The 21,555-nt window shown below is 39.1% G+C and overlaps 1 protein-coding gene across 2 annotated transcripts in view; it reads right to left on the bottom strand.

Moving 5' to 3' along the window:
* LOC127644833 (SUN domain-containing ossification factor-like) overlaps window positions 1–21,555 on the bottom strand; it is a 32,936-nt gene that overhangs the window by 8,941 nt on the left and 2,440 nt on the right. The window contains exons 5-21 of one of the 2 annotated variants that reach the window (XM_052128232.1): window positions 21,309–21,423; window positions 20,615–20,726; window positions 20,418–20,536; window positions 18,403–18,470; window positions 17,366–17,473; window positions 16,938–17,043; window positions 16,789–16,809; window positions 11,494–11,549; window positions 11,251–11,330; window positions 11,103–11,168; window positions 9,905–9,976; window positions 9,729–9,789; window positions 6,462–7,646; window positions 4,798–4,885; window positions 4,246–4,350; window positions 2,852–2,982; window positions 2,453–2,541 (exon numbers count right to left, since the gene is read on the bottom strand). In XM_052128232.1, the coding sequence (XP_051984192.1) occupies window positions 2,453–2,541; window positions 2,852–2,982; window positions 4,246–4,350; window positions 4,798–4,885; window positions 6,462–7,646; window positions 9,729–9,789; window positions 9,905–9,976; window positions 11,103–11,168; window positions 11,251–11,330; window positions 11,494–11,549; window positions 16,789–16,809; window positions 16,938–17,043; window positions 17,366–17,473; window positions 18,403–18,470; window positions 20,418–20,536; window positions 20,615–20,726; window positions 21,309–21,423 (2,582 nt within the window). The remainder of the gene's footprint in view (window positions 1–2,452; window positions 2,542–2,851; window positions 2,983–4,245; window positions 4,351–4,797; window positions 4,886–6,461; window positions 7,647–9,728; window positions 9,790–9,904; window positions 9,977–11,102; window positions 11,169–11,250; window positions 11,331–11,493; window positions 11,550–16,788; window positions 16,810–16,937; window positions 17,044–17,365; window positions 17,474–18,402; window positions 18,471–20,417; window positions 20,537–20,614; window positions 20,727–21,308; window positions 21,424–21,555) is intronic. The other variant, XM_052128233.1, reaches the window with a different exon arrangement.

Below are 21,555 nucleotides of genomic sequence, written 5' to 3'. Positions count from 1 at the left end.
GCATAAATGTGTGTGTTATTGTTCGTTCAAGCGCGAAAGAGAATTCGATACTGGTTCGCGACTTTTTGTGCCTCGTGTGTGTGTGTGTGTGTGTGTGTGTGTGTGTGTGTGTGAGGAGGACATTTACTGAAGTGCGTTCTCTTTTGTCTTGTCGCACATTAATGGTTTAAAGCATTTGGTGGACAAACTAATAACTAATAAGAGCTAAAGAATGACAAAGAACGGATGCAGCGTTAACTGTGTTAAATATTTTAAAACATTAAAGCTGGACTGAAAAAAAAAGAAATCGCGATACGTTAACGTTGACAGCACTAAAGGTGCGTACACACTGCAACGTTACTTGTCATACATTGCTGACAGAAAATAAAGCGGTTTAAAGTGGACTCGTTTTCATGGTAGGCCTACACATAATGTTTTTTTAGTAAGCTACACAGAATGTTCTACATTAAATATTTAACTAACAGTCTGAAGTTACCTAGCAGCAGTGTATGTTAATGTTAGCTCAGTCAACGTAAGGCTAACATCAAAAGGTGTAAACAGAAAATATGATTATGCTGACCTGAGCTAATTTACTGAAATCAACCAACTCACATCTCCTTTCTTTTCATCCATGATGACATTAAGTCACCTAATGTTGTTTCTGGAGTTCTGCGCTCCATGCTTTCACCGACGACGCTAACGTGAGGTATGGATCTCAATCACACTGTTGCCAGGACCCGCCCTGCTCTGCTTCTGATAGGCTTGTGACGTTAGTTAGAGCTGCGCTCCTCTCATATGATTGGTAGGTGAAATCAATTGACTCGAAAATATTAAACCGCATTCAAGTTCCCAGTTTCAAATGCAGCCGTGCGGTATGCGCGCTCATAATGGAAGCGGCGCACTCGTTTTTTCCAAGCGCGTCCGCGCCGAAAGTGCGTCCGACTGTAATTTGCAGCCTGATTAATACATTTTGCCTGCGCCAGAGGCCGGACCTGCCCTCAAGCCGGAAATCCGGCCCCCGGCCGGAATACTTTAAGCCCTGCAATCCATTTAAATCAAGTTTTTATTTTGACAGTAGTTTCTCACCTCCAGATGAGCAGTTTGCTGTACAGCTGTGATTTAATTCAGTAAATATATAGTCTGTATGTATTGCGCACTTCAGAGTGCACTCTGTCTCTGTCATCTCACACACACAAGAGTGCACGTGATGATTATAATGAGGTATTTTCAGTGTATGGGTGTCCGTCTCTACACATTAATTTTGAAGTGTGCATCACTTGCATATTATTTATTCAATTAAATCAGAGACTTTTTTAGTTTAATTATCACACTACAACATATTACAATTTGAATTAGATTTATTGTGCTTCAAACATTCATTTTCATCCAAATACGTCATTTTCCATGACATTGTGCTTTAATTGCTAATGCCATTTTTACGACTAGATTCTATGTTTCCCGCAAACTACATGAAGTGACTGCGGTATAAGATGACTCCGATGACTGAATTATTGAAACATAATTTATATCCTGAGGTATTAAGACCGAATCGCCATGCTACCAACCCAGTGCGAAATCATAAAAGAAATAAGTGGTCCGACTGTCATCGTTGTCTTAAGTTTATAACTCACAGGGATGCAAACTATTTACACATTAATAGCTCTTCCGCCCTTTTCTCTCCATGATGAACAATGTAGACTCACATGCTGATGCTGAAGTAAACAAACAACATGCCCCTCCCATTCAGTCGGTTGGTACATGCACCAGGTCATTCAGTTTGTTTATGAACGAGAAGTTTCACGAGTGCCGCTTCTCACTGCGCACACGCTGTAATCTAGTGGTCTGGCTCGGTTGGACCGTGATGCCCATGATTGCCAAGCACATGATTGGCCGATGCCGTAATCAATCAAGAGGGTGTAAGCGCCCTTATCCGTTGATGTTGTTTCACAATGCGCAGCAGCCAGCAGTGACAAAACAATACTAATTTGTGTATTTGACTCCTATTCCGAGTCCCATTCGTTAACGTTTTTTTGTGCATGCATGTATTTTTCCATAACTTTTCCATGACTCGAAAACTGCATTGCAAAATTCCAGCTTTTCTAGGAAATGTGGGAACCCTGTTCATCATTTCTCATATACATCAGCTCCTCAACTCTGACCCAACAAACGTTTATTTTCAGTCACCTTTTCTACAAGCAACAACAATACGCGCAGTTTCCTTCCTGCCAGAAGGAGCTTTGATGCGTTCAGTTCATGTTTACTGAAATGGTATGATTAGTGCGGCACTTAGCGGTTTGGAGCAGCAAGTGTCGCAGCTGAATAGGTAACATCTCTATAAGCAACAGCTAGAGATTAAGATTTGATGCGCGCCAAATTATTATATTTCCCCCCTCAAAGAGTGTTGTGTATATCACAATGGTAAAAATAGCAAATAATAATAATAAAAACTGTCACTGCAAACCCATAATCTCACCTTCTTCTGTTGGAATCTGGAATGATGATTGTGAAAGTGGCTCAGAGGCTCTGCGTCTCAAAACAACACCCTCATAATCAGAAACTTCTCTGAAAAAAACAATTCATCAAAATTCATTAGGTAATAATCAAAGATGATCAATGATTAGGTCAAATAGACAGCATTGAAGATGTTTAAGAAATGTCTTTTCTGGCTCTGTCAGGGTCACTACAGATTCTGGTTGTTGTTCTGTTGGATTATTGTCACCTTTGAGAGTTGTTTTGGCCTCTTTTCAGGCTGCTGTTTGACAAGACATCAATGTAAATATTGAACAATGCTTCAAGTGCGAGTTGTTCTAGAGAGTATTTTTGAGCTGTAATATACTGTATATATGATGAATGGAAGGGTGTGTATCGTCACCTCTGGGCATAGCAGGATGTCTCAGACTCGACTGCAGGACTTTCAGACATCTGACGGTGATTCCTAACCAGCAGCCCCAGAATGACACAGAGCAGCAGACACAACACAATGTAGCTCTGTCTGTCCAAAACCTGTACATCATATAAATACATTATACTAAATCAATACAAATGATTTCAGATGTATTCTAAATATTCTTTCATAATCAGAGGCAAGAGGGTTTTCAATTCTGTGCTAAATGAGCCATTCATTTCCCCAAATAATATGATGATAAACATGATACACTTACATCCAAATCTGTTACAATTACCAGTACATGAACTAATATCTTCCCCATTCATTATTATACTACAGTGTTTCTTCAACTTCTGCCATTTCAACTGTTTTAGTTGTTCAATGAAGGTCTTTTCACCAGGCCTTCATCAATTATTTTTTGTTCGTTTCAAGTATTTTATTTGTGGATTTGATGGTTTAGTCTTGTCACAGACTTTCAGTATTAAACTATCAAAATACAAATGAATACGTTTATGATCATCTAAACAAAAAGTGGACAAAAGTGTGAGTGAAGAGCATCTTTGAGATGAAATATGAGACAAAACAAAGAAAATCAAGGGAAATATCTGTTATTTGGCCGTCATTTCCAGTCAAGCTGTCATTTTGACAAATCAGACAAAAGTGTAAAATATGATTTGATTGTGTATTTAGGACACATAAAATGTTAGTTATGAACTGAGACTTAGCAAGACAAAATAGTCGGCCATTTTATTTGAAAAGTGTTAAAAACGTCATTTCCAGCACAGAATTCTATAAACACAATCAGAATTTGAGATGTGCTGGAAATGAAGTTTCATGACTTGAATTACATAAATCTCCTGTGATGTATGAACACACACTGTTGGACATTGTTAGAAGACAAATGAAATAAACAAGTGGAAGAGTAAAAAATGATATTTGAATATGTACAGTGGGACTCTTTTTTATGAAACATGAGCAGAATTATTTTGTGTGTGTAAATCATTTGTAAACCCGTTCTGACGTAAATCTCAGATTTATGAACGTTTTCTTATTTCAAAAGGTTAGTTGGTAAGAACTAAATTTACACCTGATTCCAACTATGTGTAACTATGCGGAATTTTTTCAGGAAGGTCCATTCTACACACAAATTACTCTGAATCTGTATATTTAGGAAAGTTTCATGAATGAGGCCCATATTATTTACCATAGTATTTACCATATTTGTATCATGTAAAAATAGAAATATGCTAAAACGATAAAAAGCATTAATGTAACAATAATGTTGAGGCTCATTAAAGCATTTTGTAATTGCTTGTGTGATATTTGCTGAAGGTGCAAGCACATCTTAACTCCTGGTGAATCGGGGATGTATACATTACCTCTGTCTGTAGCTGACTCACACTGACAGACAGATTGAGAATGAGATGAGTGATGTTGTCCAGCTGTGTCTGCAGCATGTGAATAGAGTCTGTCTGTTTCTGGTCCTAAAATACATATTATATACATGACATAAACAAGGGTGACAGAGGAAAAAATTAGAGGCCAGGCCAAAAGGCACCAATTAGCAGCCAATTCAGTATATATTGACAAATGTAAGCACTTGTGATGAACCAATGAGGATGAGTAAAATTAACATGAGAATACATTATCTTGATACCATGAAATATCAACAGCATCACCTATAATGCTACTTAAAAATTTGGTCTCAAAGACTGTTTGTGTAAAGATGTTTCACGTATGCTTTAGCAGGTTTCGGTCCAAAAATCATACCATAAGTGAAGCTTCCCATTTGAACCTCAAAGGTAAGAGAGTTTAATGAGAGATAATATACAACACCGTTAAAATAAAGGACTGCACCATGTACTCAAGGTTTAATCATTTGAATTTGGAATAAGAAATGTAAGATCATAAAGCAGTTGTTAACAGCATACCTGTTCCTCAGCCATTCTTGAAGTGTTCTGAAGTTTGATGATTGTTTTGTTAAAGGCCTTCTGCATCTCCTCCACCTGTTTCCTATACCTGGACAGATGAAACGGAAGTAAAACTGAACAAATCAAAGTAACAATTTCACAAAAGGGCTAGGTTCTAGCAGTTCTCACATACCATTCTAGGACATCCCATAGATACTGGTTTCTCATGCAAATCAATTACAAGTGTGTTTACATGTCAAGTCATTTTTATTTGTATAGCGCTTTTCACAACACACATAGTTTCAAAGCAGCTTTATAGAAAATGATGCTGTAACATAAAATTGTGCTATGATGTCTTAAAGTCCTCATTGTGTGGTTTAAATGATTGAAAATCATGCCTTAAAAATCACTGTCTTCAGGCCCCCAGTGAGCAAGCCAAAGGTGACTGTGGCAAGGAGCACTAAACTCCAAAAGATGTTAGTTTATGGAGAAAAATAACCTTGGGAGAAACCAGGCTCACTGTAGGGGCCAGTTTTTTGGTCCAATAATTAGTACCTCTGATTTGAAAGAAAATACATTTAGTATTGAATATCATTTATATACTCTGCTAAATTTGAAAATGGGGAAATTTCATCAGGTCTTGAGGAATCAGAGTATCATCGGCATAACAGTAAAAAATTATTCCACGGTTAATGATAATGTTTCCCAGGGGACCCATATATAAGGAGAAAAGCAGAGGACCTAATACTGAGCTCTGCGGCACACTAAACTTGTGCTTATTTCCTCTTTTACACAAACAAAGTGGTGTCGATCTGATAAATAGGACTTAAACCAAGCTAATGCCTTTCCACAAATGCAAACATAATTCTCAAGCCTACCCAAGAGAACAACTACAACTACATCTAGATCTACATGCACAACAATATGTGGGTAACCATCAAAAGGCAGCTCATTCTCAAAACTCAACAATGCAAGAAAAACATGTTTACATAAGATTTGAAATTGAAGTGTTTTTCTCCCGTTTTGATGTCAAAATGTAAACAGACATGAGCACAATAGGCTGCCAGAACACTGGCGTACAAAGGAGTTTACATGCAGAGTGAAACTGAGGTAATGCGCGTGCAGATCGTTTTTTTGCTTAAACAATTCATGACCCTTCCCTGATAAAAGAACACTGTTCAAAACCTTTTCATGACTTTACATGTTATTCAGATCCAATGTTAGAGTAGCTACTCTAAAACTATAGCTGCCCAGATTACAAGCTCATAACTCAAAGTAGTTATGAAGCTATTCTTTTAAATAAAAGAGTTAGCTATCAAGTTTCTAACCAAAATTAGACAGAAAATATTTTTTTCGATAAATAACAATCAGATGATATTTAATTTGGAAATTAGTTCTTAAATAAACACTATTTTAGATAACTGAATCAAAATATAGTGATAGACAGCAGCAATAGACAAAATATTTCAGTTAATAAAAGAAGGCATACTCCATTTAAGGCTGTGCAGGTCTCAAATGAATCAGTGAATCATTTATGTGAACTAGTTCATTTACATAAACCGTCCGAAAGAACTGACTCACAAAATGAGTTCGACTTCCCAATGCTAAATGAAGGGTAATTTTTTATTTAAAATGGTTTAACCGGTAAATGAATGTTATGTAAACACACTCAATGGTATTCTCACCTTTGACTCAGCTGCTCTAGATATCGTCCACTGAGAGACATGTTCATCTCCAGGACCTTAATGCGATTGTTGAGCCTCATAAAAACAGACTCCTTCTGACTGGAGCCATGGACAGGTACATCTGAGGAGTTTTGCATTTCCGCATAGGTCTCAGAGGATGGTTGTTCAATGTTAGGGTCAATTTCATCCAAGATTTCATTGCTTTTAGGTTCAGTCGACTCTACTGACCCATCTACAGGATGAATAGACTGAGCAGGTGTCAACTGTCCACCTGTGACCATCTTGCTTTTGGATGGTTTGGGCATTGGTGAATCCACAAGAGTAGACAAGGAAGCATGTTGTGACTGATCTACTGTATCTTTAGAAATTCTATGAGTTGAAAGGTCATTGTCAAGGTCGGATTGCTCCGTTGTGACTGATATTTGGTCACCATCTACCTGATTGCTTCTATTGGTAACAGCAGGGCTGGATGTTAATTCAGAGAGGTCGGTGTGAAGAGGATTCTCATTTGCTTCCATTGGATTCTCAAGGCTCTGTTGAGGGTACTTTGAGTTACAGCTCTCAGTGACAGACGAGCATGCCAGTTCAATGGGGTGTGTTGCTTTGAAGGAAAGAGAGTCAGCAGAAACTGATTTGAGCAGATCTGAAGTCAGACTAGGATCAAGATTTGAAGATTCAAGCTCTGATTGGGTTTCTGGAACAAGCAGGATTGCAGGGTGTTCTGAAGGGACTGGATCTTCTGTTATCGGGGTGTGAATGTGATGAGTTTGAGATGGGATTATCATGGTTGAAATAGATGATTTCTCATGTGGTAATGCTGTGAGACTTTGCGAACATGAGTTTGGCTTTTTCTTCCTCTTCGGGATAATCGGCAGAGAGGAGCAACGCTGCAGAAGATATTGTTGAAGTGAGAAAACGTGTGAGCAGGAGCAATTCTGCTCATCTGTTTTTGATTCAAACAGTTCTCCTTCAGATTCGTCCTCGTCAGGCAGCAAAGTGACGATCTGCTCTATTTCAGGGGCAGTTTGGAGAGGAACATCCTCAACAGGAAGTCTTGAGGTGGGATCTTCTGCCAGTGAGGCTGTTGGTGTTAGTACTACCCGGTCAACTGTGGTCTCTTGAGTACTGGTGAATGTTTCTGAAATCTCCTTCATTTGAGGTGGATCAAGCACAGCTGTCAATGACCTGAATGGAAGAAGGTGCAGGGTAAGACAAACTACAGGGATGGAGAAACGAGGAACAGTCTATTGTTGTGGTTCATAAGATATGATACAGCCCGGGGCCAAAATGAACACCTGACAATCTCTAAATAGCTGGCAATATCTTTTGTCTAAACACTAACTACTTATTAAAAATGAAATACTTGTACATTTCTTAGACTAGTAAAATTGAACTAGAGTAAATGCTTGGGTCATTGACAAATAAGGTTATCTGAGGTGATAAGTATGATAAATCTTTTTCAAATCTAGTTTATCATCCCAAGACGTGTCTTGTGTGTGTACTGTGGGTGCTTCTCATTTCCTAAATTGTGCATCCTCGTTTACTCGTTCCTCCGTCTTCCAGCCTATGACCAGGAAACCGATTGAAGTCTGCCATCATTAAGGACGTACCAATTCTCTAAATGCACTGTGAAGAGGCGAGGATCGAGAACAGAGGAAGCTTATCAAGGATGCTTGAGCGAGGAAACACATGTAGCATCCTACACGGAAGAATGTTTGGTCGAAACACCTGATACACGCATAAATTCTCCTCCCACTTCACATCTCACACAACAGTTTTAGTGCATGTTTCACCTTTGCACTTAAAATAAACCATAATTCTCATATGATTTGATTTATTATGAATATATTAATAAATAATAAAGTTTCAATAACATAAAGGCAAGTGCGCCGAGGTACTGCAGCTGCACAGCTGCTCTGAAGTCAAGGACATTTCATTTTACAAACCCGTCTTGCTTCGATTCCTCTGTTCTCATTTCCTTTTATTGCATCCTTTCCTCGTTTCCTAAGAAGGTGGAGTTAGGAAGCGACTTTTATGATTATTTCTTAATTCAAATATTTGACTTAAGAAATAATAATAAAAGTGAATTATGTACTACTTACAGTATGCCAACATTTTATTTTATTTCAGCATTTAATTAGTATTCGTTTTTTTTATGTCTCTGGATGGCTACACCTAGGGCTGCCCCTAATAGTCCACCAAACATTAGTCGATGAGAAGAGTCGAACAGCGTGTCATATATGTGCATAGACGGCTGTCATCTGTTCTTAATAATATAATAAAGTGTCTCTCTTCAAGCGTGTGTCTGTGTGGCTACAGGCAAATGATTTGTAATATTAATTAGATAATAATAATAATAATTTAATTAAATGGGAAAATGAGTCAAATATCATCTTGACATCATCAAAGGCATATCAGATATTGGCGATCACTCTGATCATCACCAATCCCTGAGATCATCGTCTGTCGGCACAATAGTAATGTGCATTTCTCTCTATAAAACAAAATGTTTTGGTTTTTCCGACACATTCAGAATCATTACTACTTTTACTGGCTCGCTTCGTGTGTGCGCTTGTAAAATGTATATTTTAAAGGTTCATTATTACGGTTCAGTATTTCTCTGTAATGTAGAACAGTGTTAGCAATGTTACTTATAACATTCTTTCTCAGCCCTGGAACTCAAACCATTTTCTGATGGCCCCCCAAAATATATATATTTAAGTATTAATTCAATTAATATCATAACCATGTGACAGCTAGTCAACTAATGGCTTAAACTAACGACTACTAGTCGACTAGGAAAATCTTTGGTCAGGGCAGCCTTAGCTAAACCATATAAAAACTTTTAGCTTTAGCCCCAGAAAAAAACCTCAGCTGAACTGAGTAATTAAAAACCAGTTCATCATAGAAGATGTGTGTTTAACTAAATGTTCTGTGTGAATTGCATTTGCAATATATTGAACTTGAATAATTTAATAGATCCGGAGAAAATTTGTGTCACGTTATTGACCCACGTGTCACTACTGGAATAGTGACTATTAGCGGAATAACTAGTAGTGTCTAATCAATAGGTACTAGCATCTAATGATTAAGTACTTGCACAACTGAAAGAGATACTAGTCACTATTGGAATAATTACTAGCACCTAAAAGATAAGTACTAGTTCCTCAAAAAGTACACTTTGGACCCTGGACAGGAGAGGGCTTTGATTGCATCATGCACGCCATAATTTCCCAACAGCAACACAACAAGTGCACAGTTACATACACAGTGGATGAGGTGGTGTGGATCGCTGGAGGAAGAAAAGTCGTTTCTGTCATCATTAAATCTACAATGGAGGTAACAGAAAAACAGAAAACATTTTCATTTATACTGGACAAATAGTCCAGCCTATCATATTAGTTTCAAACATGTTTTCTCCTGAAAGTGATTTTATAACTGACCTCCTGCAACATTATCTGGATTTCCACCAAGCACATTTGCAGCAATGTTGTTTACCATAGTAAGAAGAGCATCTGCAACACAACACTTATATTACGTTGTGTTCATGTGTTTTGCTGAGTAACCCACAGTAAAGAAAGGGTGCATGGATTAAAATAACGGGGATGAAGCAAGTCCCTTTTTATTGGTGTCAAAATCCGTGAGGGCGGAGGAATGCCCGTCGTACAGTCCTCGACACTGCCGTCCACCCGGGGGAGTGCCGCTGCCATCCGCCGGGGGACGGAGTAGCCCGACCTCCCAGACGCGGGGAACGGCCACTGTCCGCGAGGCGGGACTGGACTCCCCGACCGCCTGGAGCGATGGAGCCACTGCCAGGGGCACAGGAGTGCCCTGCCAGCCACCAGAAACATGAAGGGTTCGAGGGAAGACCACCGTCTGCGAGGGGAGGAGGGAATCAACTCCCCGACCTCCTGTAGAGGTAGGGCCGCTGCCAGGGGCGGAGGTGTGTCACCATGGGCCACCAGAAACGCAGAGGGCTGTTCTTTCCGCTGGGGGTTGGAGGTTTGACTCCGGTCTGCCCGGGGACGAGAGGCTGTCATCCGCCTGAGAGGGTATTTTTGTTCTCCCAGGTTGAAGAAGGCAAAAGGCACACCCTGAGAGGAGGGGGGCGTGAGGGGATGGGTGTACGTCATGTTGGGGGCTCCCCGGCCTGAGGCAATGCAGGGAGGGTGGGGCCGGGCTGGAATGACGCACACCCGGACTCCAATCAGCCTGTTGAGGCGATCGAGGGCTAAAGGCGACCGGAGACAACAGTTTGAGAGAGAGAGAGCTACAGGCAGCTGTCCTGCATGTTTGTTTGACATCTGGCTTTGCTTTAAATTCACTATAAAATTATGAGTTATACCTTCAAGCCGGTTCTCACCTCCTCCTTTCCCTTTTAACTCCTTTACATCCAACTACAGTATTAACCCTTTAACCATGATTATATTCACAATATAGCACAATCTCCCATACATTATTGCTTAAATACAGTCTTTGTCACTGTTCACTACATAACTTATAATAATTATAACAAAACTTATAACAAAATAACTTATAATAAAACTGCACATTACAAACAGAAATATTGCTTTTGACATTTCTCTCTAAATGTCCACACTTATTCATATCTAAATAACACACGTTATAATGTGCACTTACCTTTGGCAGATCCAATCAGATTTTTGGAGGATTTCTCATCTAATGGCACAAAATCAGGAGGATGATCTAGACAAAAAACAAGACACCAATAAAAAGTCTGCAACATCGCAGGAAGGTTTTTGCTCTGCGCACACACAGATGAATTTACCATAGTCATGGTCATATTGCTGTCTGTCCACTGGCTCTAAGTTCATCTCATACTCCTCCATCATACTGGTGCCAAAAACCCTTGAGAAACACAACGAGACAGAGAGATAGGGTTACTGAACAAGTCTTACAGACATTACAATGACTGCCAATGAAGCAGACACAAGTCTAGACAGACTTGTTCAGTATTTGTGGAATTATTTCTAGCTGCGGGAAAAACAGTGGCATAAGTTTTATATAATACCTGATCAGACTGAGAGGACAGAAATGTTCAGAGCCAAAATGAGACAACAACTCCACCTGCGGAAAAAATTACAAATGCCTGAATTTAGGAACAAATTAGAGAACGTTCTAAAAGAGAGGAAACAAACACCTGCAAAATTCAATAGTCACTAAGTGTTTATGAATTCTTTGAAATGAGATCATGTTTAAACACATTTCATGTTTCATTAAAAGATTTTGGAGTATCCCCTTTATTTTAATTCACTAACATGTACATACAAACACACTGAACCTGCAACAGATCATATACTGGCCTATATACAGACACTATAATGGCCTTGATCATAGCATGAGGACGACTTAAAACACATCTTTTCCATGAGCACTTAACCAGCCACAAAAAAAACGAAAGAAAGAAAAACATTTCTTGTTGCACTTTAATCTGTTTTTAATGCTATTCTGATGCTAGTGAAACTTTGTAATGCAGCACTTTCTGTACAACTGTCTCCTTATGATGATTCGCTTATGTTTTCCTCTTTTGTAAGTCTGACAAATGATTAAATATAAAATGCAAATGAGGACTCCAGTGCTGTTAAAAGGCAACAGCCGTTTACACAATCTTCAGAGGAAAGTGATCTTAATGTTTATCACAGCAGATCATCAGTTTTTGCTTCAGGACAAAGATTATGCATTGGACCACAAGTGGTGAAAAACACAGATCTGAGTGTTTTTTACAAAAGTAACTGTACACCCTCTTGAAGATTTTTAGTACATACCAACATCGATTTGAACAAAAAACGATATACCACGATACCAATATTTTGCCACTTACCTTATTTTGTAATTACTTTTATTTTTTCTGATCCATTGAACACATGACAGACAGTCACATTGAAAGATACATTTAAAATAAAATATACAGTATATTTAAAGTATTCCCAGCACTTCACTTTTTTCACATTTTATGTTACAGCCTTATTCCAAAATTGATTAAATTCATTATTTTCCTCAATTCTACAAACAATACCCCATAATGACTACGTCAAAGAAGTTTGTTTGAAATCTTTGCAAATTTATAGAAAATAAAAAACAAAACAAAAAAAAAATTAAAAATCACATGTACATAAGTATTCACACCCTTTGCCATGACACTCAAAATTGAGCTCAGGTGCATCCTGTTTCCACTGATCATCCTTGAGATGTTTCTACTTGATTGGAGTCCACCTGTGGTAAATTCAGTTGATTGGACATGATTTGGAAAGGCCTGTCTATATAATGTCCCACAATTAACAGTGCATGTCAGAGCACAAACCAAGCCATGAAGTCCAAGTCTGTAGACCTCCTAGACAGGATTGTAACGAGGCACAGGTCTGGGGAAGGGTACAGAAAGATTTCTGCAGCATTGAAGGTCCCAATGAGCACAGTGGCCTCCATCATCTGTAAATGGAAGAAGTTTGGAAGCAACCAGACTCTTCCTAGAGCTGGCCGCCCGGACAAACTGAGCAATCGGAGGAGAAGGGCCTTAGTCAGGGAGGTGACCAAGAACCCGATGGTCACTCTGACAGAGCTCCAGCGTTTCTCTGTGGAGAGAGGAGAACCTTCCAGAAGAACAACCATCTCTGCAGCACTCCACCAATCAGGCCTGTATGGTAGAGTGGCCAGACGGAAGCCACTCCTCAGTAAAAGACACATGACAGCCCGCCTGGAGTTTGCCAAAAGGCACCTGAAGGATTCTCAGACCATGAGAAACAAAATTCTCTGGTCTGATGAAACAAAGATTGATCTCTTTGGGCTGAATGGCAAGCATCATGTCTGGAGGAAACCAGGCACCGCTCATCACCTGGCCAATACCATCCCTACAGTGAAGCATGATGGTGGCAGCATCATACTGTGGGGATGTTTTTCAGCAGCAGGAACTGGGAGACTAGTCAGGATTGAGGGAAAGATGAATGCGGCAATGTACAGAGACATCCTTGATGAAAACCTGCTCCAGGTTCATCTTCCAACAGGACAACAACCCTAAGAACACAGCCAAGATGACAAAGAAGTGGCTACAGCACAACTATGTGAATGTCCTTGAGTGGCCCAGCCAGAGTCCAGACTTCAACCCGATTGAACATCTCTGGAGAGATCTGAAAATGGCTGTGCACCGACGGTCCCCATCCAACCTGATGGAGCTTGAGAGGTCCTGCAAAGAAGAATGGGAGAAACTGCCCAAAAATCGGTGTGCCAAACTTATAGCATCATACACAAAAATAATTGAGACTGTAATTGGTGCCAAAGGTGCTTCAACAAAGTATTGAGCAAAGGCTGTGAATACTTATGTACATGAGATTTTTTAATTTTTAATACATTTGCAAAGATTTCAATAAACTTTCACGTTGTCATTATGGGGTATTGTTTGTAGAATTTTGAGGAAAATAATGAATTTGATACATTTTGGAATAAGGCTGTAACATAACAAAATGTGTTATGTGCTGTGAATACTGGTTTTAATTTGGTTAGTAATATCTGCCAAATATCAGTGGCCAATACATTAGTGCATCCCTTTACAAAAGAGCAAACAATGGCATTAATGAATATTACAATGAGCTGCACAGGCCCAACATGCAAAAACAACATGACATAGGATTAATAGGAAAATTAATCATTTTGTAAATGCATAATTAGTAGAAGTGTGGTTAACCTGCCAAACACTTGGAACAAACACTGGGCCAAACATTGTATTAGTAATCATTTTACCAAATGACACATGAATCTGGACACTAAGTGGCACCATGGGGCGATTTGCAAAAAATATGTTCATGATATTTTTATTAAAAAACGAATAATATATAAAACTAATAATAAATCACAATATCCAATTATATCGTCAACCCCCCCGGCTGAGGGATCAATGAATATTCTTAAGTGATTTTGCATTGAAAATGTAATAAAAAAAAGAAGAAAAACCAAAGACATTTCTAAATTCAAATTGCACTTTAAACAAAATGAAAAAGCTATTCAAATGTGGTAAAAAAACATCTATAACCACCTTTCCATTTACCATCACGGAAGTATACGTCTATGATGACAGGTGGTAATTATTAACACAAATTAAGATCTAAACACAATTATAAATGTAAACAAAGCAATTACAATGATAATAATCACTGAAATATAAATCATGTTTGGAGGTGAACGTGCTTTTGTATTTGTGGCAGGGCGGAGGGCGGGGCCAGGTTGTGATTCTACACACCCGGTCCCTTATCAGGTTAATCAAGCCTCCGAGAGGGACAAAGGCCGACTGCGGAGGATGGTGCGGGAGAGAGAGATTGTTTACGGACATATCCGTCATATGTGTGTGTTTGTCTTTTGTTTATCATTCAAATATTGTTTATAGCGCCAGGTCGGTTCTCGCCTCCTCCTTTCCATTGAACTGCGAACTCAAAACACCTCCTGAGCTGAGATGTCTGAGGAGCGTCAGACATGCACATAGACTGCTTTTCAGTCATCTGTTCTTAAAAATATAATAAAGTGTTTTTCTTCAAGCGCGTGTCTGTGTGTCTAACAGCATTTCTTGTGTCGTTCTGAATCCGAGATGTCTTACAGTTACCCACCATGCACATTATATTCACTACCTGCAATTAATCGTCTTATGTCAGTGCATGTTAGGGCTGGGTATCGTTCAAAAAATTTGATACTGATACCTTGACTTCGATAGTTCCTAAATTATTTTCGATAAATCCATTTTAACAAGATTACAATCATTTCTCATTACCTCAAAAAAACATTAGTTTTATTTTTTCAGTTTGTTGACTTTTTTTACAGACACAAAGACTCATCTCCTAAGCTTTCTGGTCTCCTCATGCCAGGGTCGGCAGGGGCAGGGGCAGAGGCTATAACAATAATAATGTGAAGAGGAAAAAAAAAAACAAGACAGCTAAACTGTTAATTCAGCCGACCTTAAGGATAAGTACGGTTTAAAAAGATAAATAGTTTAATGTGAGTTAAACTTGATCACTGTCAGTTTTAGAATCGATTTAGCTAGCTATCTATAGCCATACATCCAAACAAAATCTAACGTTACGTAGGTCCCAGTTTATAGGACTATGCCACCGCGCACAAAAACTTAAATTTAACATGTACACAAGCATGTACCACTACAAGTTAGCCAATTTTGTTTGTAGGTTTGTTTGCTAAACGTTAACCTTACCTGTTGGTGTCCCAGTCATAGCGCCGCTGCATTCATCAGTAGTTTTCAAGGAAGCTCTGTGGCAGGACACTGAGAGGATGACTGCACCAGCTCGGTCTTCTTGCAGTCGAAGACGGAGCAACTTTCTGCTCTTAAGTTTATTCCGTGCACTGTCAAGTGCTTCATCAGATTTCTTGTGTTGCCGGTCTTGGCAGCAATTATCTTGTCGCAATTGGCTTCGAAATATTGAAATGTAGCCACACTTTTGATCTTTTCCACATATTTTCCATCTATGAGTATTGGGACGCATACACACTACAACCTCAAGTGTGAGCCGCGTCTCTGGGCGTAACGGCGTAAACTAGTATTTTTCCTTGATGCCTAAACACAGCCAATCACCAGCACTTTTAGATTTGGGCACATTTAGCATGCTACATGCTTATCACTGACGTTGACGAGATTAACCCCTTAGGTATCGAAATTTGGTACCGAACGACAAGACATTTTTTGATTGTTAAGAGTCAGTTCGGTCGGTGCCTAAAATGTATCCAACTCGATACCCAGCCCTAGTGCGTGTATTTTGAAATGTTGGTAAAGATCATCTGGCTTTTAATGTGTAATTTAGGTTCATTTATCATGGGTCACAAACACTTCGTTAGGCAACTATTCTGTATTTAAGGCTATTCTATTGTTAGGCTATTCACAACACAGTGTGAAATTTTACCCGATATAAAATTTCACACGGTGTTGCCCCTTGAACTAAGTAAAAGTGGTAACACTGTACAGCATGGCAACCTTAATGGGAAGCTTTTCCTTTTTTGTTGAAAAGTTTACCTTTTTGGGATTTTTTGCCTTTGTTAGGTGGTGTTAGTGGAGAGAGAGACAGGAAATTATTGGGAGAAGAAGGGGATCAGGATCGGGACTCGAACTCGGGTCACCCGTGATGCTGCCGCACCATATGTCAGAGCACTTGCTCAAGAGGCAACATCATTTCCCTTTAGAAGTTAATAAGCCTATTTATTTTGCTATCCTAAATATACACATTTAAATGGTTCATTTATCGTACAGCTATGTACAAACAGCAAACCCAGCCAACCACTCTCCCCATTCATCCGAACTCAGCATCAAGAAAAGAAAGCAAACCTTAACGTATTTGGTGAAAATCTGATGCAGAAGAGAGAGAAAAGAGAGAAAGAAATCAAAGAACGACAGATGACTATATGACTTACTGTTGTCCTTCAGGTGCAAAGATTTAACTGACTGTACAGTTAACATTGTTGATTCTTACTTACCTTGATGTATTTAGCAAACAAATGTTCATCCAAAGGAAAACTCTGTACGGTCCGCATGTCATGTGCGTGAAATGTGCCGAGCTTTACCCATTTATTGGTTGGATATCTGAGAATGAACAAAAACACTCAACAAAAACAAGTCTATTTAATTATTCATTTATTTGTTAAAGGAATATTCCGGGTTCATTATAAGTTAACAACTTACTTCCATTGTAAATGTCTCACTGTAACCTACATTTTTGCTTTTAATAAGAAAAGAAGGGATGAGTCGTAATTCATTTTTGTGGTAATCAACATTATGACACAAATGCTGTCGATTGAGCTGAACTTGAACCCAGAATATTCCTTTAAACTACTGTTCATTTTGTCAGCATTTTTTAAATTTAGTCTAGGCCCTTTCTACTTTGAAAGTGTCCAAACCTGCTAACCTGTCACTGATGGACACCAGGAAGTCTTTTGGGTTGGAGGAGAAGATCTCGAAGTTGGCGATATCCAGCTGCTTGACTTGAATGGGCTGACACAACTCAATGATGAACCTGGGAGAACAGAAGGACAGAAAGTTCCTTGAGTACATATACAGCATGTGGATATTTGAGGTTCCTTGATAGGGTTAAAGTCAGTGAAAGTTTTTGTTTCACTGTGTCACTCATTATAGACACTTACAAGCAGAGGATGCAACCAACTGCTGTTTAACAGATAGCTCAATTAAGATTGTACACAGCTGTACAAAAAAAGGCAGAAACAAGCATAAAGCCATAAGCGGCAATTATTGCGATCGAAGCACATGCAGCAACATTTAACAGAATAGATCCTGTAGATGCTTTGGACACCTGGGGAATAGATCCTGTAGATGTTCTTTTGGTGTAAAATTTGAACTGCTTTAATCACATTTGCCCAATTAGGTTTTTCTTTAATTATAGCTACAGCTAGCATCGCAATTGGGTGAAATTTGGTATGTGCCCCCAGAATGTTCTGTTGTTCATGTGTACCAAGTTGTATTATGTTCTGATAGTGCACTCATAAGATACAGACACATTTGTCATTATGGGCCACACCCAACAGCATATTGGCTCATATCTTCTGAACAATAAAATGTAATAAAATCTCATTTGATAACTTTTTTCTAGTAGCATCGCAAGATGATACATACCAAATGTCATGCATATCAGACAAACAGCCAAAAACAAGTTCAGACAGGTAGGTTTTAAAAAAAATATCAAAAGGTAGAAACATTTTCTGGCGGAGATGGAAATCCACACGACCAATTGATTTGGAGGCAATCTTAAGTGCTTGGACTCTTAACAACGTAATAACAACAGTACATTATAACAGAGGTAATTATCACAGTTAACCAATATTAACTTTTATTCATTGGCCTTTGTCCAAAAATTCTCTGAGTTTATCTAGATACTAACCTACTGTTGCTTTAATGATCAGTAAGAAAAAACATTAAATACACACGCACCATATCTTGTTATTGCAGGGATTCAGCATGTACATGTCCATGTTCTCCATGAGGATAGCTGAAGTACTCTGAAGGAAGATATAGAGGAAATCTTTAGCAGACGCTCCACTTGTTTTACTGAACTACTGTACAGTGTTCAGTAAGTGTACATTCATGTCTGAAGTGCTGAAACTTACAATACTTCATATGATTATTTTACTTGAAAATATCACAGAGAACAACATTTCAGTGTAGGATCAGTAATTCAGTAACATTTTCACACAGCAAAAATTGGCCAAAATTTTTATTTTTTCTGTAGTGACATTATTTTCAGGACACTTTTTCAATTTCAATTCTTTTCACATTTTACCACCAATTCTCATTACGATACCACATCTCCCATGATGATTCTCATTACCGTTGTTTTAGGAGTCATTATTTAAATATACAGTATACACTCACCTAAAGGATTATTAGGAACACCATACTAATACTGTGTTTGACCCCCTTTCGCCTTCAGAACTGCCTTAATTCTACGTGGCATTGATTCAACAAGGTGCTGAAAAGCATTCTTTACAAATGTTGGCCCATATTGATAGGATATCATCTTGCAGTTGATGGAGATTTGTGGGATGCACATCCAGGGCACGCAGCTCCGTTCCACCACATCCCAAAGATGCTCTATTGGGTTGAGATCTGGTGACTGTGGGGGCCATTTTAGTACAGTGAACTCATTGTCATGTTCAAGAAACCAATTTGAAATGATTCGAGCTTTGTGACATGGTGCATTATCCTGCTGGAAGTAGCCATCAGAGGATGGGTACATGGTGGCCATAAAGGGATGGACATGATCAGAAACAATGCTCAGGTAGGCCGTGGCATTTAAACGATGCCCAATTGGCACTAAGGGGCCTAAAGTGTGCCAAGAAAACATCCCCCACACCATTACACCACCACCACCAGCCTGCACAGTGGTAACAAGGCATGATGGATCCACGTTCTCATTCTGTTTACGCCAAATTCTGACTCTACCATCTGAATGTCTCAACAGAAATCGAGACTCATCAGACCAGGCAGCATTTTTCCAGTCTTCAACTGTCCAATTTTGGTGAGCTCTTGCAAATTGTAGCCTCTTTTTCCTATTTGTAGTGGAGATGAGTGGTACCCGGTGGGGTCTTCTGCTGTTGTAGCCCATCCGCCTCAAGGTTGTGCGTGTTGTGGCTTCACAAATGCTTTGCTGCATACCTCGGTTGTAACGAGTGGTTATGTCAGGCAAAGTTGCTCTTCTATCAGCTTGAATCAGTCGGCCCATTCTCCTCTGACCTCTAGCATCAACAAGGCATTTTCAGCCCACAGGACTGCCGCATACTGGATGTTTTTCCTTTTCACACCATTCTTTGTAAACCCTAGAAATGGTTGTGCGTGAAAATCCCAATAAATGAGCAGATTGTGAAATACTCAGACCGGCCCGTCTGGCACCAACAACCATGCCACGCTCAGAATTGCTTAAATCACCTTTCTTGCCCATTCTGACATTCAGTTTGGAGTTCAGGAGATTGTCTTGACCAGGACCACACCCCTAAATGCATTGAAGCAACTGCCATGTGATTGGTTGATTAGATAATTGCATTAATGAGAAATTGAACAGGTGTTCCTAATAATCCTTTAGGTGAGTGTATATATATATATATATATATATATATATATATATATATATTTATTTGTTAATTTTTTGGCAGTTTCACAAGAAGCACCCAAATGTGGGTTAAATCAAACACAAAACTGACAAATGTTGATTAATTCCAATCCGAGTCTTCACACTGAAGGCACACTGTAAAAAATCAGACACGTATCCAATTTACTTGTATTGTATGTATTTGAAAATGTCGGATTCATTGTGATTTTTGCTGTGTGCAATGTGACTGTTCAAAAAACATATGAAGAAAATCAGACTTGGGTTTCATTCATCTGTGCTGTGAACTATGAGAACTGGATAATGATGGTAATAAATGATCTTGACTTAGGTGTTGAAGCACCTTTGACTCGGGGTTGGAGGACAGTATCTTTGCTCCACACTCCACTGAGGCGTAGTTGGTGAACGTCTGCTGAAGCTTCTTCCCAGCAGCATGAAGACCATTAGAAACATGAGTGTGACCTGATGCACACAAACAGGTGTTATTGAGAGTCTCATGAAGAACATGACCTGTGTTCATAGCTGGACACAACCACTCACTCTTTTCATTCTCCACCTCCATCATGAGTTTCGTCCATTCATCAAATGTGGGAATTTCTTCCTGGTCTTTGCAGTAAACAGAGGGATCACTTTCTGGGGTGACGTTGGCGCCCTTTTACAAGTAAACATTAAGATGTCAAATAACCAAAAGAATTCCAAAACAGATCAACCTTCAAATTCACTGAGAGAGTGTCAGTTCCACATATACTGTTCATATTGGCACTCGTGTTAACAAGTCATTGTGAAAATGCACTTTGTTCAAAGTGAGCTAAAAAAGCCCCAAAAGTGCTGTTAGTGGGAATTAAAACAACCAGCTTCCAGAAGATAATTGGAGATTTGGACATCTTTGGATTTTTATCAGGATCGGTGGATCAGGACAAACTCAGGGTTGAACAGACATGATGATATTTCACACATTACGATCATTGTGATCAACTCAACACACTTATGGAGAAGTTCAGAGGTAAGTCAAACATTGTGTGTGGGTTAATCATTTCAGCAGTAAAGACACATATGGCATGTCTGATGGTAGTTTTCCTTTTTATTTGGCACATATGTCAGGCTTTAGACGTGTGTTAATTGTTTGAGGAATATTGTAATATTTCCTGCAGTTATGACGATGCGTGCAGTATATCTGTGCTATCATACAGCTATTAGTCTTTGCTTGTACAGGAAACATTGGGAGTGTTCTCACCTGTTCTTTCAGGCTGTGGGAGATGTTCGTTCCTTTCGCTGTCGGCTCTTCATGGGTCATCTTCGTGCTTTTCTCTGCCTCACGCACACTGATATTCTCTTGGACTGCAGAAAAACTATCAGGGCAGAAAGACAAAGACCATTAATACTTCATATATGAGACACAGAACTGTCCTGTATCAGCCATCACAGTCTGTCTCATCTTATTTTATTTAAGACTGTCGATCTTACTTTATCAAGTAAAGCAT

This window comes from Xyrauchen texanus, chromosome 6 (assembly GCF_025860055.1).
Source record: "Xyrauchen texanus isolate HMW12.3.18 chromosome 6, RBS_HiC_50CHRs, whole genome shotgun sequence".
NCBI classification, from domain to species: Eukaryota; Metazoa; Chordata; class Actinopteri; order Cypriniformes; family Catostomidae; genus Xyrauchen; species Xyrauchen texanus.
The sequence above is the reverse complement of the archived record's forward strand: the minus strand, read 5'-3'. Positions and strand labels throughout refer to the sequence as shown.